General features: G+C 41.8%; 1 protein-coding gene across 1 annotated transcript in view; it reads right to left on the reverse strand.

Annotated features, from left to right (window-relative positions):
• Positions 1 to 17,069, reverse strand: part of PPP6C (protein phosphatase 6 catalytic subunit) — a 42,345-nt gene extending 25,276 nt beyond the window's left edge. Inside the window, exon 1 of the mRNA XM_040225115.1 lies at positions 15,243 to 17,069. Coding sequence (XP_040081049.1) covers positions 15,243 to 15,317 — 75 coding nt within the window. The 5' untranslated portion in view covers positions 15,318 to 17,069. The remainder of the gene's footprint in view (positions 1 to 15,242) is intronic.
• Positions 17,070 to 19,346: the final 2,277 nt, after the last annotated feature.

The raw sequence follows: 19,346 nt of genomic DNA on the forward strand, positions 1-19,346 counted from the left end.
ATGCAAGGGGCCCAGGTTCCAGGGGCCCTGGTCAGGGAAGTAGATACCACATGTCACAACTAAAGATCCAGCATGCTGCAGTGAAGATCAAAGTTCTTGTGCGCCACAACTAAGACCCAGGGGCAGCCAAGTAAATAAATAAATAAATTTTTTAAATGGCCAAAGGACTTGGATATATTTCCAAAGAAGAAATATAAATGGCCAATAGCCACATGGATGTTCAACTTCACTAGTCATAAGGAAAATAAATATAAATCAAAACCAAAATGGGGGGATTTCCCTGATGGTCCAGTAGCTAAAACTCTGCACTCCCAATGCAGGGGGCCTGGGATCAATTCCTGGTCAAGGAACTGGATCCCACATGCTGCAACTAAGACCCAGTGCAAATAAACAAAAATAAATAAAACTTTTTTAAAAAAGGGGGATACCACTTTACACATACTAGGATGGCTATAATTTTTTAAAGACAAAAAATAACAAGTGGCAAAGATGTGAAGAAACTGGAACCCTTACACATTGCTGGTAGAAATATAAAATGGTGCAACCACTTTGGAAAAGAGTTTGGCAGTTCCTCAAATACTAAACACAGAATTACCATGTGACCCAGAAATTCCACTTCTGGGTACATGCCCAAAAGAACTGAAGGCAGGAACTCGAACAGACACCTGGACACCAGTGTTCACTGCAGCATTATTCATCATCGTCAAAAGGGGAAAACAGCTCATGTCTATCAACAGATGAATGGATTAAGAAAATGTGGTATATCCATACAATGAAATATCATTCAGCCACAGAAAGAAAGAAAGTACAGATACATGTCACAACATAGACGAATCTTGAAAATATGCTAAGTAAGCTAGTCACAGAAGGCCACATAATATATGATTCAATTTACCTGAAATGTCTAGAAAAGGCAAATTCATAAGAGGGGAGGGAAACAGGAGAGAGGGAGGGAAGGAGCGTGGGTATACCTATGGCGGATTCTTGTTGATGTATGACAGAAAACCACAAAATTCTGTAAAGCAATTATCCTTCGATTAAAAAAATAAAAGTGGCAAAATATATACATATATAAATAAACTTTAAAAACAAACAAACAAAAAAGATATAGAATAGATTAGTGGTTGCTTAGGGCTGAGGTTTAAGGTAAGGGGAAATGGGGAATTTCTATTAATGGGTATAGTTTCTCTGTGGGGTGATAAAAACGTTCTAACGTTGATTATAGCCATTGCTATAATCAACTCTGTAAATATACTAAAACCCAGTAGAGAAAAAACCTAACTGAATTATATACTTTAAAACTTTATTTTATGTGAATTATGTCTCATAAAGCTATTATTTTTTAATTAGTAATATATACTACTTATTTTTAAATAATAATTACCACCTTGATCTTTACCACTCAAATCTACTTCTTGTGGATAGAGGCAGTTGTCCTTCCAGTCTCAAAAGATCAATGTTGTATAGCAACCTATTTCTATTTTAATCCAGTAGACTTGTGATATATAATTTCTCATTATTTGTAATTGCTCCCAAAGTTTACATTTTGCATTTTTAAAAACCCTAATTCACTTCCATCTAGCTTAAGGATGGTTCCAAAGAACAAATACGCCATGATTGGCCTATACTGTTTCTACAGCCTTCCATTACAACCTCGCTTCTCAATCAGTCAGAATAAAGAGCCCTACTTTTTCTAAGTTAGCCTAGTAGAGAAGCAATTTATACTTTTAAATGTAGTTTCTGAAATTATACAATTTTTAAAATTTATTCATTTTTTAATTGAAGGATAACTGCTTTACAGAATTTTCTTTTCTGTCAAACCTCAACATGAATCAGAGGGGATATCAGTATATATATATCTCCTCCCTTTTGAACCTCCCTCCTATCTCTCGCCCCATCCCACCCGTCTAGGTTGCTACAGAACCCGTTTGAGCTTCCCGAGCCATACAGCAAATTCCCGTTGGCTATCTATTTTACATATGGTAAGTTTCCATGTTACTCTCTCCATACATCTCACCCTCTCCTCCCCCTCCCCATGTCCATAAGTCTATTTTCTATGTCTGTTTCTCCACTGCTGCCCTGCAAGTAAATTCTTCAGTACCATTTTTCTAGATTCCGTATATATGCATAAGTATACAATATTTATCTTTCTCTTTCTGGCTTACTTCACTCTGTATAATAAGCTCTAAGTTTATCCACCTCATTAGAACTGACTCAAATGTGTTCCTTCTTATGGTCGAGTAATATTCCATTGTGTATATGTACCACAACTTCTTTATCCATTCATCTGTTGATGGATATCCAGGTTGCTTCCATGTTCTAGCTATTGTAAATGGCACTGCTGTGAACAATGGGATACATGTGTCTTTTTCAATTTTGGTTTCCTCAGGGTATATGCCTAGGAGTGGGATTGCTGGGTCATATGGTGGTTTTGTTCCTTGTTTTTTAAGGAATCTCCATACCATCTTCCATGGTGGCTGTATCAATTAACACTCCCACCAAGAGTTCAAGAGCGTTCCCTTTTCTCCATACCCTCTTCAGCATTTATTGTTGGCAGACTTTTGGATGATGGCCATTCTGACCGTTGTGAGGTGATATCTCATTGCAGTTTTGATTTGCATTTCTCTAATAATGAGCAATGTTGAGCATCTTTTTGTGTTTGTTAACCATCTGTATGTCTTCTTTGGAGAAATGTCTGTTTAGGTCTTTTTCCCACTTTTTGACTGGGTTGTCTGTTCTTCTGGTATTGAGTTGTATGAGCTGTATGAGCTGCTTGTATATTTTGGAAATTAATCCTTTGTCAGTTGTTTCATTTGCTGTTAGTTTCTCCCATTCTAAGGGTTGTCTTTTCACCTTGCTTATAGTTTCCTTTGCTATGCAAAAGCTTTTAAGTTTAATCAGGTCCCACTTGTTTACTTTTGTTTTTATTTTCATTACTCTAGGAGGTGGGTCATAGAGGATCTTACTTTGATTTAGGTCACTGAGTGTTCTGCCTATGTTTTCCTCTAACAGTTTTACAGTGAAACTATACAATTTTAAAAAGAAAACATCTCAGGAATTCACCCACCTTTCTTAGATCTAATGCCTTACTCAATATTTGCGATTTTTTTCAGGTACACTCACCAAGTCTCCTCAAAGGGAATTCCACCAAGGTTACCTGCAGAACTGTTTTGCTGTAATTTGTACAAGAGTGGGCAGTTTTCTGTTTGTTGCCAGGACGTTCTCAGGCACTTGTCCCACCGAGTCTCTCTTTCAGGTTTCACATCTTTTAAGAACAGGCCTAACTTTCATCAGAGAAGGTCAAAGCCCACACGTAATACAGCTTCTGTTGTTTAGTCGCTAAGTCGTGTCCCACTCTTCACAACCCCGTGGACTCTAGCCCGCCAGGTTCCTCTGTCCATGGGATTCCCCAGACAAGAATACTGGAGCAAGTTGCCATTTCCTTCTCCAAGGGATCTTCCTGACCCAGGGATCGAACCCATCTCCTGCATTGGCAGGCGGGTTCTATACCACTGAGCCACCTGGGAAGCCATACATCCCTTTAAAGGACAGATGTTCAGATGTTACCCAAACAAACCAACCTACTTACAAACTCGGTGAATTAAGCCAGACTGTCCTCCAGAGAGGCCTATCCTCACCCTGCGTTACACTGCTCCCTTCCTCAATTGCTTTTTCCCAAATTGCACTTTAATGTCATGCCATCAGCCTGTACGAAGTAAAGGACTAGGAAACAGTCCCCTACTGAGGTTGTCATTGTGTGGACTATAAACAAGGCGCATAGGATGTTGTGATTAAATAGCTGCCTTCAAGGAGGACTGGTGGAGGAATGTCCCTCTGCTGCTTCTATCAGGAATAGATGTGAGTTCCCTGAGATTATTTTTTATCATCTTACAGATTCTGTAAATTCTTTTAATTGATCAGTTTCCATCATAATCTCAAAGAAGCAACTTGGTCATCATAGCTTTTATTTTACACATACTTTTCTTCCTTTTACAACTGGCCACAAGTTCCTATCTTTATTTTCTTTGTCTCATTTTTCTTACTTATTCTAAAAATAACTTATCTTGCTATACTGAATGCTTCTTCATAAAGCACTCTGTATCTTTTTTAGAGCAAAGTGAGTTCTCATTTAACATTCTGAAACTAATCACAGCACAGATTCATGAGGGACTCCACAGCTCCCATTATGAATGAGCCAGAATTTGCACCCAAATATGACTGGCTCTCCTGACCCACAGTGCCTCCTGAACTGCAAGTCACCTCTGGTGACCGGCCCATACCCCCCAGTGCTGATCTGAGAGTAGCAGCAGACCATAAGCTAAAGAGCATCACTGTGAAACCCTGCCCATCGTAAAAGTCAGTGAGCGTCCAGGGAAACCATGTAAACTACCTAGGCAGCACCTTCAACCCGAGGCCAGGCACGCTAACTTGAGTAAAGGAACAGCTGTCTCCTATAACTGCCTCTTCTGCAGTCCCAACTAAGGATTTAGAGCACTAAGCCTCTAAGCCAAAGCCATGCCTCTCATCTCTCCAGTTCAGCAGCAGCTTATAAATTCATGTCAAGCACACATAAAAATAAGTAGTCTGTGAAATCTCAGTACCAATTCTACGTATGTCAATCAACGACACACACACAGCCCAACCCTGCCGTGGGAGAGGCTCCTCCAAAGTCTTCACAGATTTGTTTTGCTGCTGGGTTTGTAGGAAGCCTGGTTTCTCTTTTACTGCCCCAAACAGTCACTGAGGCAAGATTCTTAATCTTATCCCAAATTTAGGGCAAACTATCCATTTCTCCCCACGGTGACTAATTAATTCCTAATCTCTGAAAAAGCAGAGGCTGGGACTCCCCTGGAAGTCCAGTGGCTGGGACTCCACTTCCACTGCAGGGGGCACGGGCTCCATCCCTGCTCAGGGAAGCTAATAATAGTAACAATAAGTAGAGGTTCATGGGCCTATTCTTAGGAGACCTTTTCTCCCTCCTCTACCTTTTCCTCAAGATACCTGTTTGCAGCTCCATTCCATCCTCTGCTTATCTCCCTGTTCCCTCTTGTTCCCTCAAATACACTAGGTTTTACAATTTTTGTAATTCTTTGTTTAGCTGATCTTGTTATATAAAACATACTATTTCCTTTATTTACTTTTACATACTGGGATTTATAAAATTTCTTAAGAAATAAAAATCTAAGATTATATTTTACACAGCCTTTGAATAGAGTCTCTGCTGCCTCTGCTAAGTCACTTCAGTCGTGTCCGACTCTGTGCGACCCCACAGACGGCAGCCCACCAGGCTCCACCATCCCTGGGATTCTCCAGGCAAGAACACTGGAGTGGGTTGCCATTTCCTTCTCCAATGCAGGAAAGTGTAAAGTGAAAGGGAAGTTGCTCAGTCGTGTCCGACCCTTAGCGACCCCATGGACTGCAGCCCACCAGACTCCTCTGTCCATGGGGTTTTCCAGGCAAGAGTACTGGAGTGGGGTGCCACTGCCTTCTCCGAATAGTCTCTACTAGAATACAAATCACTGGGAATGAAGAGTGGAAATCCAAGATGATAATGACATCCACACTCTTATAATCCATAAGGAAATATCTGTATCTTCAGTAAAAATCAGAGTTTCTCAACCACGGTACTACTGGTAATTCTTTGTTGTGGGGGTGTGCTGTCCTGCCATGCTGCGTAGGGCCACCCGACGGGCCATGGTGGAGAGAACAAAATGTGGCCCACTGGAGAAGGGAATGGCAAACCACTTCAGTATTCTTGCCTTGAGAACCCCATAAACAGTATAAGAAGGCAAAAAGATATGACACTGGAAGATGAACTCCCCCGGTTAGTAGATGCCAAATATACTACTGGAGAAGAGTGGAGAAGTAACTCTCAGAAAGAATGAAGGGATGAAGCCAAAGCGAAACCACCACCCAGATGTGTATGTGACATGTGATGGAAATAAAGTCCAATGCTGTAAAGAACAACACTGCATAGGAACCTGGAATGTTAGGTCCATAAATTGGAAGTGGTCAAACAGAGATGGCAAGAATGAACATCAACATTTTAAGAATCAGTGAACTAAAATGGGCCAGAATGGGCAAATTTAACTCAGATGACCTTTACATCTACTACTGTGAGCAGAAACCCCTCAGAAGAAATGCAGTAGCCCTTACTGTCAACAAGAGCAAAAACGCAGAGCTTGGGTGCCATCTCAAAAATGACGGAATGTTCTCTGTTCGTTTCCAAAGCAAATCATTCAATATCACAGTAATCCAAGTCTATGCCCCAACTAATAATGCCAAAAGCTGAAGTTGAATGGTTCTATGAAGACCTACAAGACGTTCTAGAACTAACAACAAAAAAAGATGTGCTCTTCATTATAGGGGATTAGAATGCAAAAGCAGGCAGTCAACAGACACGGGGAGTAACAGGCAACTTTATCCTTTGACTACAAAATGAAGCAGGGCAAAGGCTAACAGAGTTTTGCCAAGAGAAAGCACTGGTCACACCCTCTTCCAACAACACAAGAAACTACTCTACACAAGGACATCACCAGATGGTCAATACCAAAATCAGACTGATTATATTCTTTACAACCGAAGATGGAGAAGCACTATACAGTCAGCAAAAACAAGACTGGGACCTGACTGTGGCTCTGATCATGAACTCCTTATTGCCAAATTCAGACTTAAATTGAAGAAAGTGGGGAAAACCACTAGACCATTCAGGTATGATCTAAATCAAACCTCTTACGAATATACAGTGGAAGTGACAAATAGATTCAAGGAATTAGATCTGATAGAATGCCTGAAGAACTACAGACAAAGGTTCATGACACTGTACAGGAGGCTGTGATCAAAACCATCCCCAAGAAAAAGAAATGCAAAAAGGTAAAATGGTTGTCTGAGGAGGCCTTACCAATAGCTGAGAAAAAAAGAGAAGCAAAAGGCAAAAGAGAAAAGGAAAGACATCCATCTGAATGCAGAGTTCCAAATAGCGAGGAGAGATAAAGCCTCCCTCAAAAAAAAAAAAAAAGAAAGAAAGCCTTCCTCAGTGATCAATGCAAAGAACAGAGGAAAACAATAGAATGGGAAAGACTACTGATCTCTTCAAGAAAATTAGATACCAAGGGAACACTTCATGCAAAAATGGGCACAATAAAAGGACAGAAACGATATGGACCTACCAGAAGCATAAGATATTAAGAAGAGGTGGCAAGAATACATAGAAGAACTATATAAAAATGATCTTAATGACCCAGATAACCATGATGGTTTGATCACTCACCTAGAGCCAGACATCCTGGAATGCAACATCAAGAGGGCCTTAGGAAGCATTTCTACAAACAAAGCTAGTGGAGGTGATGGAATTCCAGTTGAGTTGTTTCAAATCCTAAAAGATGATGCTGTGAAAGTGCTGCACTCAGTACGCCAGCAAATTTGGAAAACTCAACAGTGGCCACAGAACTGGAAAAGGTCAGTTTTCATTCCAATCCCAAAGAAAGGCAATCCATGCCAAAGAATGTTCAAACTACCACACAATTGCACTCATTTCACACACTAGCCAAGTAATGCTCAAAGTTCTCCAAGTTAGGCTTCAACAGAGTACATGAACCGAGAACTTCCAGATTTTCAAGCTGAATTTAGAAAAGGCAAAGGAACTAATGATCAAATTGCCAACATCCATTGACATCCGTCATCAAAAGAGCAAGAGAATTCCAGAAAAACATCTATTTCTGCTTCACTGACTACACTAAAGTCTTTGACTGTGTAGATCACAACAAACTGTGGAAAATTAAAGAGATGGGAATACCAGACCACCTTACCTGCCTCCTGAGAAATCTGTATGCAGGTCAAGAAGCAACTCTTAGAACCAGACATGGAACAACAGACTGGTTCCAAATTGGAAAAGGAGTATATCAAGGCTGTATACTGTCACTGCTTATTCAACTTATATGCAGAATACATCATGTAAAATGCCGGGCTGGATGAAGTACAAGCTAGAATCAAGACTGCCGGGAAAAATATCAATAACCTCAGATATGCAGATGACACCACCCTTATGGCAGAAAGCAAAGAGGAATTGAAGAGCCTCTTGATGAACGTGAAAGAGGAGAGTGAAAAAGTTGGCTTAAAACTCAACATTCAAAAAACGAAGATCATGCCATCCAGCCCCATCACTTCATGGCAAATAGATGGGAAAACAATGGAAACAGTGACAGACTTATTTCTTGGGCTCCAAAATCACTGCAGATAGCAACTGCAGCCATGAAGTTAAAAGACGCTTGCTCCTTGGAAGAAAAGCTATGCCCAACCTAGACAGCATATTAAAAAGCAGACAGTACTTTGCTGACAAAGATCCATCTAGTCAAAGCTATGATTTTCCCAGTAGTCATGTATGGATGCGAGAGGTGGACTATAAAGAAAGCTGAGCACAGAAGAATTGATGTTTTTGAACCATGGTATTAGAGAAGACACTTGAAAGTTCCTTAGACAGCAAGGTGATCAAACTAGTCAATCCTCAATGAAATCAATCCTGAATATTCACTAGAAGAACTGATGCTGAAGCTGAAGCTCCAATACTTTGGCCACCTGATGCAAAGAACTGACTCACTGGAAAAGACCCTGATCCTGGGAAAGATTGAGGGCAGGAGGAGAAGGGGACGACAGAGGATGAGATGGTTGGATGGCATCACCGACTCAATGGACATGAGTTTGAGCAAGCTCCAGGGAGTGGGTGACGGACAGGAAAGCCTGGCATGCTGCAGTCCATGGCGGTGCAAAGAGTGACTGAGTGACATCTGGCCCCTACATCCACTAGATAGCCACAGTAACCCCAGCTGCGAAAATCTAAAAATGTCTTCAGATATTGCCAAATATCCTCTTGCGGGGGGCACTATCACCTCCAATTAGGAACCACTGATCTAGACCTTTCTCGTGAGCTTAATACATTAGAACAATGTCTGCAGCACATTTGGCAATCAGTGAATACCTGCTACAGAACTGATCCAAGAGTCTTCTCAACATTTCTAACTCAGTGTCTTGGCTTGGCAGCATCTCCAATCCAGTATGGCTCAAACCAAATTCCTTTGTATTCCTTAGTCCAGGTATCACAGTTACTAAGTAATCCGTGCCAGAAACTAAGAGATTTCCCTGAGCTCCTCTCCCCTACCCCAGACACACACTCTGTCAGCAGGTCCTGTTGTGCCTCCTTCATGTCCTTTTCAACGCCACAGCCACCCGACGCTGGCTTACCTCAAAAGCTCTCCCGTCACCTGGCTGCTGCTTCGAGGGCATTTTTGTCTCGTTCCAGTCCAAAGTCCACAATGCTGCCAGAATACTTCTAAAACGTGCCACTGTCCCCTTCAAAACTCTTTCAAGGAGCCTCCTCTATGGTTGCTGTCTGTCTATGTAGTGTTTCCCAAATTCGATTCAGACATCATCTCTGATTTTGTCACATTCCTACTACTTTCGAACGGTTTTCTTTCAACCTACTTTACTTTTTTAGTTAGCCATCTTTTAAAAGATAGCACAAAGTCATAGTATGATTATTTGTTTCTCCCTAAAATATAAAAACATTTCAAGGGACTTCCCTGGTGGCCCAGTGGCTAAGACTTAGCGCTCCCAATGCAGGGGACCCGGGTTCAATCCCTGGTCAGGGAACTAGATCCCATATGCTACAACTAAGACACAGGAGAGCCAAATAAGTAAACAAATATTAAAAAAAAAAAAAAACTTTTGGAAGTGTTTATCCATCTAAAAGAAAAATCCATGTGTATCAGCCTAGTCTTCCATGATGTGGCCTCTGCCTGTCTTTGCTGCACCGCCTCCAGCCATACCAAACTACGTCGAGTTGTGTTCTTGGGGATTAACCTATACCACTGTACACATTTCTTCTGCTTCACGTTCTTTCCTTCCTGTTTTGTCTACCTGAAAAAACTCATTCTCTCATTGCTCCTCCTTTTGTGAAACTATGTGTGGCTTGAGAGTTAAATGCTGCTTCTTCTATGTTCTCTGATATGATGAACAGCTCTCTGTTTTAGCACTGCCACACACTGCAACGATCACCTGTTTACCCTTCTATCTCCTTTACTACATTGAAAGCCCCTCAAAGACATTGAGAAGTACCAAATTCTCTCTCAAGAATCCACAGAGAATAATATTTGATACAAGGGGACATTTAAAGAAATGTCTGTTGTAATGCAGTACATACAAGGTAGTGTTTAAGACTGTAGAGAATACCAAAATAAACAAGATATGATCCTAGCCCTTCAGAAAGCTTGTAGTCTAATGGTGAAGACAGGCATACTTACTATCATACAAGACAGAACCATATAAGCGGTAGTAAAATGGAACAAAAAGTGCTATAGGGCAAAGGTCAGTATAGAAAAAGAATGGAATTTCTTTTTTCTGGCCTTGCCAAGTGCCTAGCAGGATCTTAGTTCCCCAACCAGGGACTGAACCCAGACCCTGGCAGTGAAAGCACGGAGCCAGGAAATTGCAGAACGGAAATTTTTAATAGCAAATAAATTCAGATATGTACTCTGCTGAGTCACTGGGGCAAAAATCACATAAACCTTATCAAGTCCTGGCTCTGATATCTGTTCTATCACAGTGGTAGAATGGACAGAAGGGTGCTCTGAAAACTAAGTAGCTGTGTAAATTCTAACCATTACTAATTATTCTGGCTGCAGAATCCAAGAGCCCTGCATGGAGAAAGTGACATCTGAGCTAGAGCTAAAAAGGGGCATGGAGGGGAATTCCCTGGCGGTCCAGCGGCTGGGACTCGGCTCTCTTATGCTGTGGACCTGGTTCAGCCTCTGGTGAGGGAACTAAGATGCCACAAGCCACGTGATGAGGCCAAAACAATTAATATTTTTCAAAATAAAATAAAGGGGCATAAAGGGTGGTATATAAAGGAAGCGTAAGTGGTAGTTATGGATGTGAACCCTAGTGCCAGCCTGCCTAGGTTTGCATCCACGCTCCTCCACTTACTTATTACCAGCTATATGACTTGAAAAGTTACTTAATTTGTCTGTGTTTGAGTTACCTGTCTATAAAATGGGGCAAATGTTAACACCCAACTTACACAGTATTAAATAAGTTAACATCTCTGCTATGTAAGTATTAAGTAAGTAGGTGAAAGAAAGAGACTCAGCAGAAGCAAAGATGCAGGGAAGTACAAGGCATATAGTCAGAAGAGAGTACTCCAATGTGCTCAGTTCAGTTCAGTTGCTCAGTCGTGTCCGATTCTTTGCGACCCCATGAATCGCAGCACGCCAGGCCTCCCTGTCCATCACCAACTCCTGGAGTTCACTCAGACTCACGTCCATCGAGTCAGTGATGCCATCCAGCCATCTCATCCTCTGTCGTCCCCTTCTCCTCCTGCCCCCAATCCCTCCCAGCATCAAAGTCTTTTCCAATGAGTCCACTCAGAATGGAAAGTAAAAGAAGGTGATGAAGTGGAAGACATACAGTATTTAGAAAAATATGCTATTTGCCACCCTAAAAAGGTTATTAACTGTATCAGAAAGAGCTCTGCACAAAGAGGCTTTCAAACTTAATTCCTTATTAGTTGGACAGCCTCAGGCAGATCATGAGCTCTACGAAGTTCAGTTTCTCGTCAGCAAAGTGAGGATACAGAACTAGGTAAACACTGATTCTCAGTTCTGAAATTCTAGAAAAGGGGCTGGGGAGTCATTAGAACCGTGCACTGTCCCATAGGAAACCTACTGCCACATGTAGCTACTGAGCACCTAAAATGTGGCTGATCCAAACTGGGATGTGTTATCAACATAAATGTAAAATATATATCATACGTCATAAACTTAATACAGAAAAAGACAAAATATTACACTAGTTATTTTATATTAATTACATGTTGAAACTGTGTTAAATAAAATACTACTAAAAATGGATTTCACCTGTATATGTTTTTACTTTTAAAAATGTAAATATAATTTGAGGCTCACATTTATGAGCATTTTCTTTCTATTAGACAGCAGTACTACAGACTATTTTCAGAAGATCCGAGAGAATGTGATTCTATGGCCAAAAAGACAAGACAAAATGCCAAGCATTATCAGAAGGAGTTGAAAACACTATTTTAGCCCTATACAAAGCCATGGTCTATCTCTAACTGCTGTACTGTGTTCAGTTTTCCTTGCAATACCTGAAAAGATAATATGCAAAACCAAATAACTCAGGTAAACAGAATGATCAATAAGATAGGCAATAAAGTGAGTGGCAAGACTAACAGGCTTCAAGCCTAGAAGGATCATGACTACCACATATGAGAATCTGTTAAATTAGACAGAGGCCGAACAAGGAGGTGCAAAAGGTTCTCCATCAAATCTCAGAAAAAAGCAAGGGAGGATTCTCTGAGGCTTTATGGAGGCATTTCAAACAGAGGTACAACTTTGCAGAGCAGGTGGTCTTACATGAAAAACAGATGGCTCAGAGTAAACATAAAAGTGAGCTCCAAAAAGATTGCATTAAATTATTAATCCATAGAAGTGGTTACTATTCCTGTGTTGTATGTCTGATGCAGACACTAGGATTCTCCCAATCCCGACCACAGAAATCATCTTCAGTTCTTCAGTAAAAAAAGAAAAAACTGAATGTCAACTGGATGTGCCATTTCTTTACTTACATGGCACCTTTAAGAACTGTCAGAGAGATCAGACAATCTCCACTTTACAAATCCTTTCTCATGCCAAAATATTTAAGTGTAAGTATTCGGTAAGCCTGTCTTTTATCATTCCTTCTTCCACTTGGCCAGATATGGAATCTGTGTCTTCTATGATCCTCTCTGAAATCTTTATAGTGGGTGAGAATCACATGAACTCTTTTTTTTTAAGAAAGGTTACCCTGTGGTCCGCACACTTTCACATACCATCCTTATTTCTTAAAACAGTTATGTACTTCTGATCCAGGACTAGTGATCTGACTACTTCCAAGGTAGATACAGAGAGATCGTGACTAGATCTAGAACATCCTATGCATTTATTATTTTATTTAGTATCTCCAACTTCCAGTCAATTCAAACCACAGGTAAATTTCTATTTTCCTACCAGAACAAAACTTTTCCATAATGATCATTAAGTGGCCCCAATGATTTCTTTTCTTCCTTTGATAGAATATTTTATTTTGGCTTTAAAGCATCAGAAGAAATGCTCCTGGAATACTTTCTTGGCCCACCTAATTTTAGTTTGCACTTCATGCCAAGAGGGAGAAACAGAATTAAATTTCTTTAAATACACCAGAGATGCAGCACAAGAAAATTAATCTGATAAAATATTTTCAAGACAAAGAAGAAAAGCCTCTACTTACATAGAAAAATTTAGAATTCTTTTTTTTCTACTATTGGCAGCAGGGGGAGGGATTTACTAGGAAACAGATACACACTAAATACAGTCCCATTGTGCTGCAAAGGGAAATGAAATGGTTTAACAAATACATTATTTTAGGCTGGGAAGGAAATCTGATGTTTATAAAACTAAGAGGTCAAAGAAAACTCAGCTGACCTATCTTTCCTATCATTTCAATACCCAAGATCAAGATATGTTTCATAATAAGCAACACCTTACTCATTATAAACATAAAGGTTAAAACTGCTAAAGAACAGAAAATGCCACTTCATTACACGGACATGCAAAAGCCAACTTCACCAATGGAATTAACAATGCTACTAAAAGACAACTGGTTAGTTTTCTAATGAACTGGGTCGAAATGTTGGGTTCCCCCCCCCCTTAGGAAAATTCCTGTTTTCTAAAAAGTCATACAGCAGAAAGAAGCTTCAAAATGATTCTCACAAAAACATGGACTTCCCTAGTAATCCAGTGGCTCCCAGTGCAGGAGGCCTGGGTTCAATCCCTGGTCAAGGAACTAGATTCACATGCCACAACTAGCAGTTTGTATGCCACAACTAAAGACCCCACATGCTGCAACTAAGACATGGCCCAGCCAAACAAATAAAAATAACTTTTAAAAAAAGAGCATAAAAGTTAATTTTTATTATTACTGGCTTTGTCCCCGTTTTAATTAAATTATCCTGCTAAAAAAGGGGGAAATGGACAAGAATGACACTCCTATCAAATAGCACATATGATTAACATCTAAGTACAAATAAGTTATATTCACAACAGCTCCTGTGGCCTCAAGCATTTTGCATACTGTTAACAGATGTTCAACTCCCTGTACCAAAAGATGGAAAAAAGTATCTTCCTTAAGAGAAGAAAACTCACAAAGATAAACTGCTTTAAACTCACGGCTTAAAGAATAAAATGAACTCAAAACTATCAACAGTTTACCCACTTAGCACACAACAAATCAACTTAAATGAACAAAAAACAGGCACTAGCAGTAACCGGTAAAGACTGCTAGTGGCCTAAGAACCGGTTTTAACAAACGCAAAGAAACACTTGTCAAAAAGAGCAGTAGCCCAAAGATTTACATTCCTTTATTCTTACACTCATTCCTTTACTCAAACAGAGGTTTACTGTTACTCGGACTCGGCAGTGCAAGGAACAACTCTCCTCCCTTGGAAAACTCTGAAAATTCAATCTTGAGCTAAGAAGAGATTTCGGGGGAGGGTGGACTTGACATAAAAGTATTTGTATTTATTGACAGCCCCCTACTTTATCCACTTAAACTACAGCCCAACGATGTACTTGAAAACGGGTTCATATTGGAATTAGCAGGAGAAAACCAACACTGTCAGAAAGTAACTGGGAGAAGCGCTCGGGAAAGAGGGACGACCTGACGTTCTCACATCGCCACCAGACCGCTCGGGACCCCCGGCCCCTTCCCATACCCATTCCTCAGGCACCTGAACACACTAGGGCTGCGTTCCGGGAGCCGGCGACACCTCCTGTCAGACGCCGGCCACCCCGCGCTCCCGTCACCGCCCCTGCAGGGGAGGACCCCGGGCCGCGAGAGCCGAGGTCGGGGTAAAAGGAGAGGTGCCTTGCAAGCAAAGCCGTGAGGGCTGAGGGGGAAACCCGGGGGCAGAGGCCGCGACATCCCTCGGGATCCCCCCCGAGAGAACCGGGACAGCATTCGGGGGTCTTGGGCTCTCCCTGCCCCCCGCGTGACACCAAGTCGGACCCGGTCGCCTCCCATCGCGTTAGGCCCTCCACCCTGATAGGACGGGATGCCGCCGGGGGGTCCCGTGGACAGAGGAAGGGCGGGCCGGCGGGCGCCCCACTGCCGGAAGGGGCGAGCCCCGAGAGCAGCGCTCCCGCCCCGGCCGGGCTTACCTTCAAGTCGTTCTCCGGTAGGTATTTGCATAGCCGCGCTATCTCCACGTACTTGTCCAAGTCCAGGGGCGCCATTTTAGAAATAAGAAGCCCCGACGGCGGCGGCGGTATCCGCGGCGGTACCAGCGGCGGCAGCGGCGGAGGCCGAAGCCGGAACCCTCCCTACGTCACGTCCGGCCCGTGAGAGGCGTCTGCGCAGCGGCGTCAAGCTTGACCCGATTTTCCCCACTGCCTCGACACGCCCCACGCCCTCTCCCGCTGAACCCAGGCTGCAGGCCCCCCAAGAGGCCCCTTGGGTCCGGGGAGCGGAACCCGCTGAGACCCGTAGTTATCTGCCGCAGGGAGTGCTGGGATTTGTAGTTTTCTATAGTGGCTAGCTGCTCCTCTTTTCCTTTCCTTCTCTTCGTCTTGACTTTCACCTCTTTGGGGACCCAGGGAGGCTTTTACGATGCAAAACGGCAAAGCAGGTGACGTTAGCCATTCCCTGGTTTCTCACGCCTACTCTTTTAAGCATTCTCTTCGCCAGAATATCTTCAGTTAAAAATGGGGTAAGCCTGGCCAGAGAGTAACCTGTTTGCACGGTTGCCAAGGCAGTATGAAAACCTTGCCTAAACTGGCAGAGAAGTCAGGCTACCAACTTTCCAGCCTGGAAAGAAAGGAAACAAATGTTTAAACTCTTCTTTTGCCAAATACTATACAGATACTGTTTTTTCTGTCTAATCTTCATAGCACTCGATAGGAAAGGAAGGCTCAGAGAGGTTACGTAACTTGTCCAGCTCTCACAGGGATAGGCGGGAGAACCAAGGCTGGAATAGGTCTGGGTGGCCCACGAGGGCTGAGAGTTTCTTTATTGTATCCTCAGCACCTAAATCAGGACCTAGCACTTAGTACACCTTCAACATTCCTTCACTCAACAGCTATTAACTGAACACTTCTTATGTGCTAGGTACCCTGTAGGTGCTTGGGGTATCCAGCAAACAAAATAGACAAAGATATCCTCATCCTGTATCTATATTCTAGTAAAGGAGACAGAACATAATAACTATAGTAAATAACTGTAGAGTATATTATAAAGTGGTAACTGCTGCTGCTGCTGCTGCTACTGCTAAGTCGCTCCAGTCGCGTCTGACTCTGCGACCCCATGGACTGCAGCCCACCAGGCTCCTGCGTCCATGGGATTTTCCAGGCAAGAGTACTGGAGTGGGCTGCCATTGCCTTCTCTGGTAACTGCTAGGGGGAAAAAAGGAACAGAGCCCAGTAAGGGAGATGTAGTGATGCATGTTTAGGAACCAACAAAGAAGCAGAGGAGATAGCTCTGTAGTTACTTGAGAAAAATTACAAAGACAGCTGATGCAGAGACTCTACAATTAAAAAAAAAAAAAAGCATGTCTAGAATCTTAGGGAAATGGCAAGATTAGTGTGGTTGGATCAAGGTGAGAGGAGTAGAAGAGGAGATGAGAGAAAAGAACACTGATTTTTTACTTTTCATGCAATGAGGAATTATTGCAGACTTTTGAGCAGAGAAGTAACGATCTAACTTGTTTTTAAAGGATCTCTCTGGCTGCTGTGTAGGAGGCAACAACTGCAGCTGAAAGACCAGTTAGGAGACAGTTCTATAACCCAATAACAGCAGGTGCTCCATAAATATTTGTTGTTCAAGTAATCCTGGATCCATCCTCTGGCCCTAAAGTGTATTTTGATGACATCTGGTTAAATTTTATTGAGGTATCTGGGTGAAGTTCTTTGTATTATTCTTTTTTTTTTTTCTTTGTATTATTCTTGTAACTGTTCTGTAAGTATGAAGTTGTTTCAAAGTAAAATTAATCCTTAAAACTTTGTTGCAGAATGGCACCCACAAGCATACATTTCTTCATTTATTCAATTAATAGTTATATAGTACCTGTGACCGTGGAGAAGGGCATGGCAACCCACTCCAGTATTCTTGCCTGGAGAATCCATGGATAGAGGAGCCTGGCGGGCTACACTCCATAGGGTCGCAGAGTTATACACGACTGAAGCGACTTACCACGCACACACCTACGATATAAATGAAACATGTAAGATTCCTGCCCTATGGGTAATACATTCTAATAACAAAAATAAATGAGCAAGAATTAATTGCAAAGTATAATTCATGGCAAAAAGGGAGAAAATGGGGTGCCACGAGTAAGAAAAATGGAGTAGAAGAGGCCTCCATTATGTTGGCAACATATGGACATCACGTGTGCAGACTCTAGCACCAAATGGCTAAAGTTCAAACCCAGGTTCTAGTACTCCCTGTGTGACTTTGGTAAAGTTATTTATCCTTTCTGTGCTCCAGTTTTCTCAGTTCCAATGTGGAGATAATAACAGTGCTTGCTTCATAGGGAGTAAATAAGAATACTTACCTTCCTCCTCAATATGTAGGGGAAAAAAGAATACTTATCTTCTAGGCTTGTACTGAAGTTTAATAGAGTTGGTATATAGAAAGGGTTTAAAACAATGTTGTGTACAGTGAATGCAAGGTGTTAGCTCTGAATATTGGCTGAGCAGAAAAGGTCTTTCTAAAGAGGTAACATATAAGACTTTAAGCAGGGGACTTCCCTGGTAGTCCAGTGGCTAAGACTCTGCGCTCCTAATGGAGGGCCCTGGTTCCATCCCTGGTTAGAGAACCAGATTCCACACACCGCAACTAAGATTAGCATGCTGCAACTAAAGCTCCTGAATGCCGTGACGGAGATAGAAGATCCTGCATGCTGCAACTAAGACCTGGTACAGCCAAATAAATAAACATTAAAAAAAAAAAAAAGAAGATGACGACTTTGGGTGGGGAGTATAGAGATAATAGGCTCAGAGTTTTTGGAAGAAAAAAAAAAAAAATCCCAAAAGAGGAAAAGATGTTATTGGTGTTTGACTTTTTTTTTTAACAGTCCTCTTTGAAGAAACTGACAATCACTTTTCATCTTTGAACCTCAATAACTGGGAATTCATCCTATTTAAGATTTCTCCTCAGGGAATTCCCTGGTGGTCCTGTGGCTAAGACTTCACACTCCCAGGGCAGGGGGCCCCGGTTCAATCTCTGGTCCTCTGGTCGAGGAACTAGTTCCCGCATACCGCAACTAAGACTCAGCACAGGCAAATAAATAAATTTTTAAAAATTAAAAAAAGGTTTCTTCTCAGAATTGGGGAGGAAGAAAAACAGGGAGATAGATATGAACATTCTTTAAAACAATAAAATGCTTGAAAGGAAGGTGTCACGAGCCTCATTGCTTCTCTTGTTGATAAGTCAGTGAACAGGTAGGTAATGAAGGCAGATGGTATCTCCTTCCAGTGAAAATAAGAGGCAGTCTTCACATTACCAAACTGTCTGGCAGTTAGAAGCTCCCTCCTGGCAGACTCACCTCATTCAGAAAAACTCACTCTTGACATTCTCAGTGTTGGATGAGTTCTTAGAAGAGTTGACGGGCACACTGGGTGGTCTGCGACAGAGTGTACAGAGCTTGCTGACTGGAATATGTTCTTAGTCTTCCGTGCACAGAACAGGAGATCTGGGCTCCTGGTTCTGCCATTTCAGTGGGTTAGTCATTTTAACTTCTCTGGGCCTCAACTTCCAGTTTACAAATAGATCTCAAAAGTTCTTTCCAAAAAAAAAATGTTCTTTCCAACACTTTCTGAAATGTAATTTCTAGTCTGAAAGGACAGGTCCCACAATGAAAACTGGTTGTAGCAGGGTGGGAGGGAGGCTCAAGAGAAAGGGGATATATGCATACATATATTAATAGCTGATTCACTTTGTTGTACAGCAAAAACTAACAAAACATTGTAAAGCAGTTATATTCCAATAATAAAAAGAAAACTGGTAGCTATTTTGCCCACAAACCTCTTCCAATTTTTCTTGTTTATGTGCAACTCCAGCATGGCACCTTGAAACAGATTTATCTCAAAGACACAAGGAACATCAGAGCAATTTGCAGCTGTGAGCAGAAATCTCCATCTAGATGCACATGGACATATGGCAGAGCCAACCTGGCCTTTAGTTTTCTTTCCTGAAAGAGAGCAGGAAACTCCTCTTTGGCAGTCATGGAAATTCTTCCATTAATAAGGGAACTCACAAAGACTCCAGGT

The sequence above is a fragment of the Oryx dammah genome, unplaced genomic scaffold, assembly GCF_014754425.2.
Source record: "Oryx dammah isolate SB20612 unplaced genomic scaffold, SCBI_Odam_1.1 HiC_scaffold_25, whole genome shotgun sequence".
Taxonomy (NCBI): Eukaryota; Metazoa; Chordata; class Mammalia; order Artiodactyla; family Bovidae; genus Oryx; species Oryx dammah.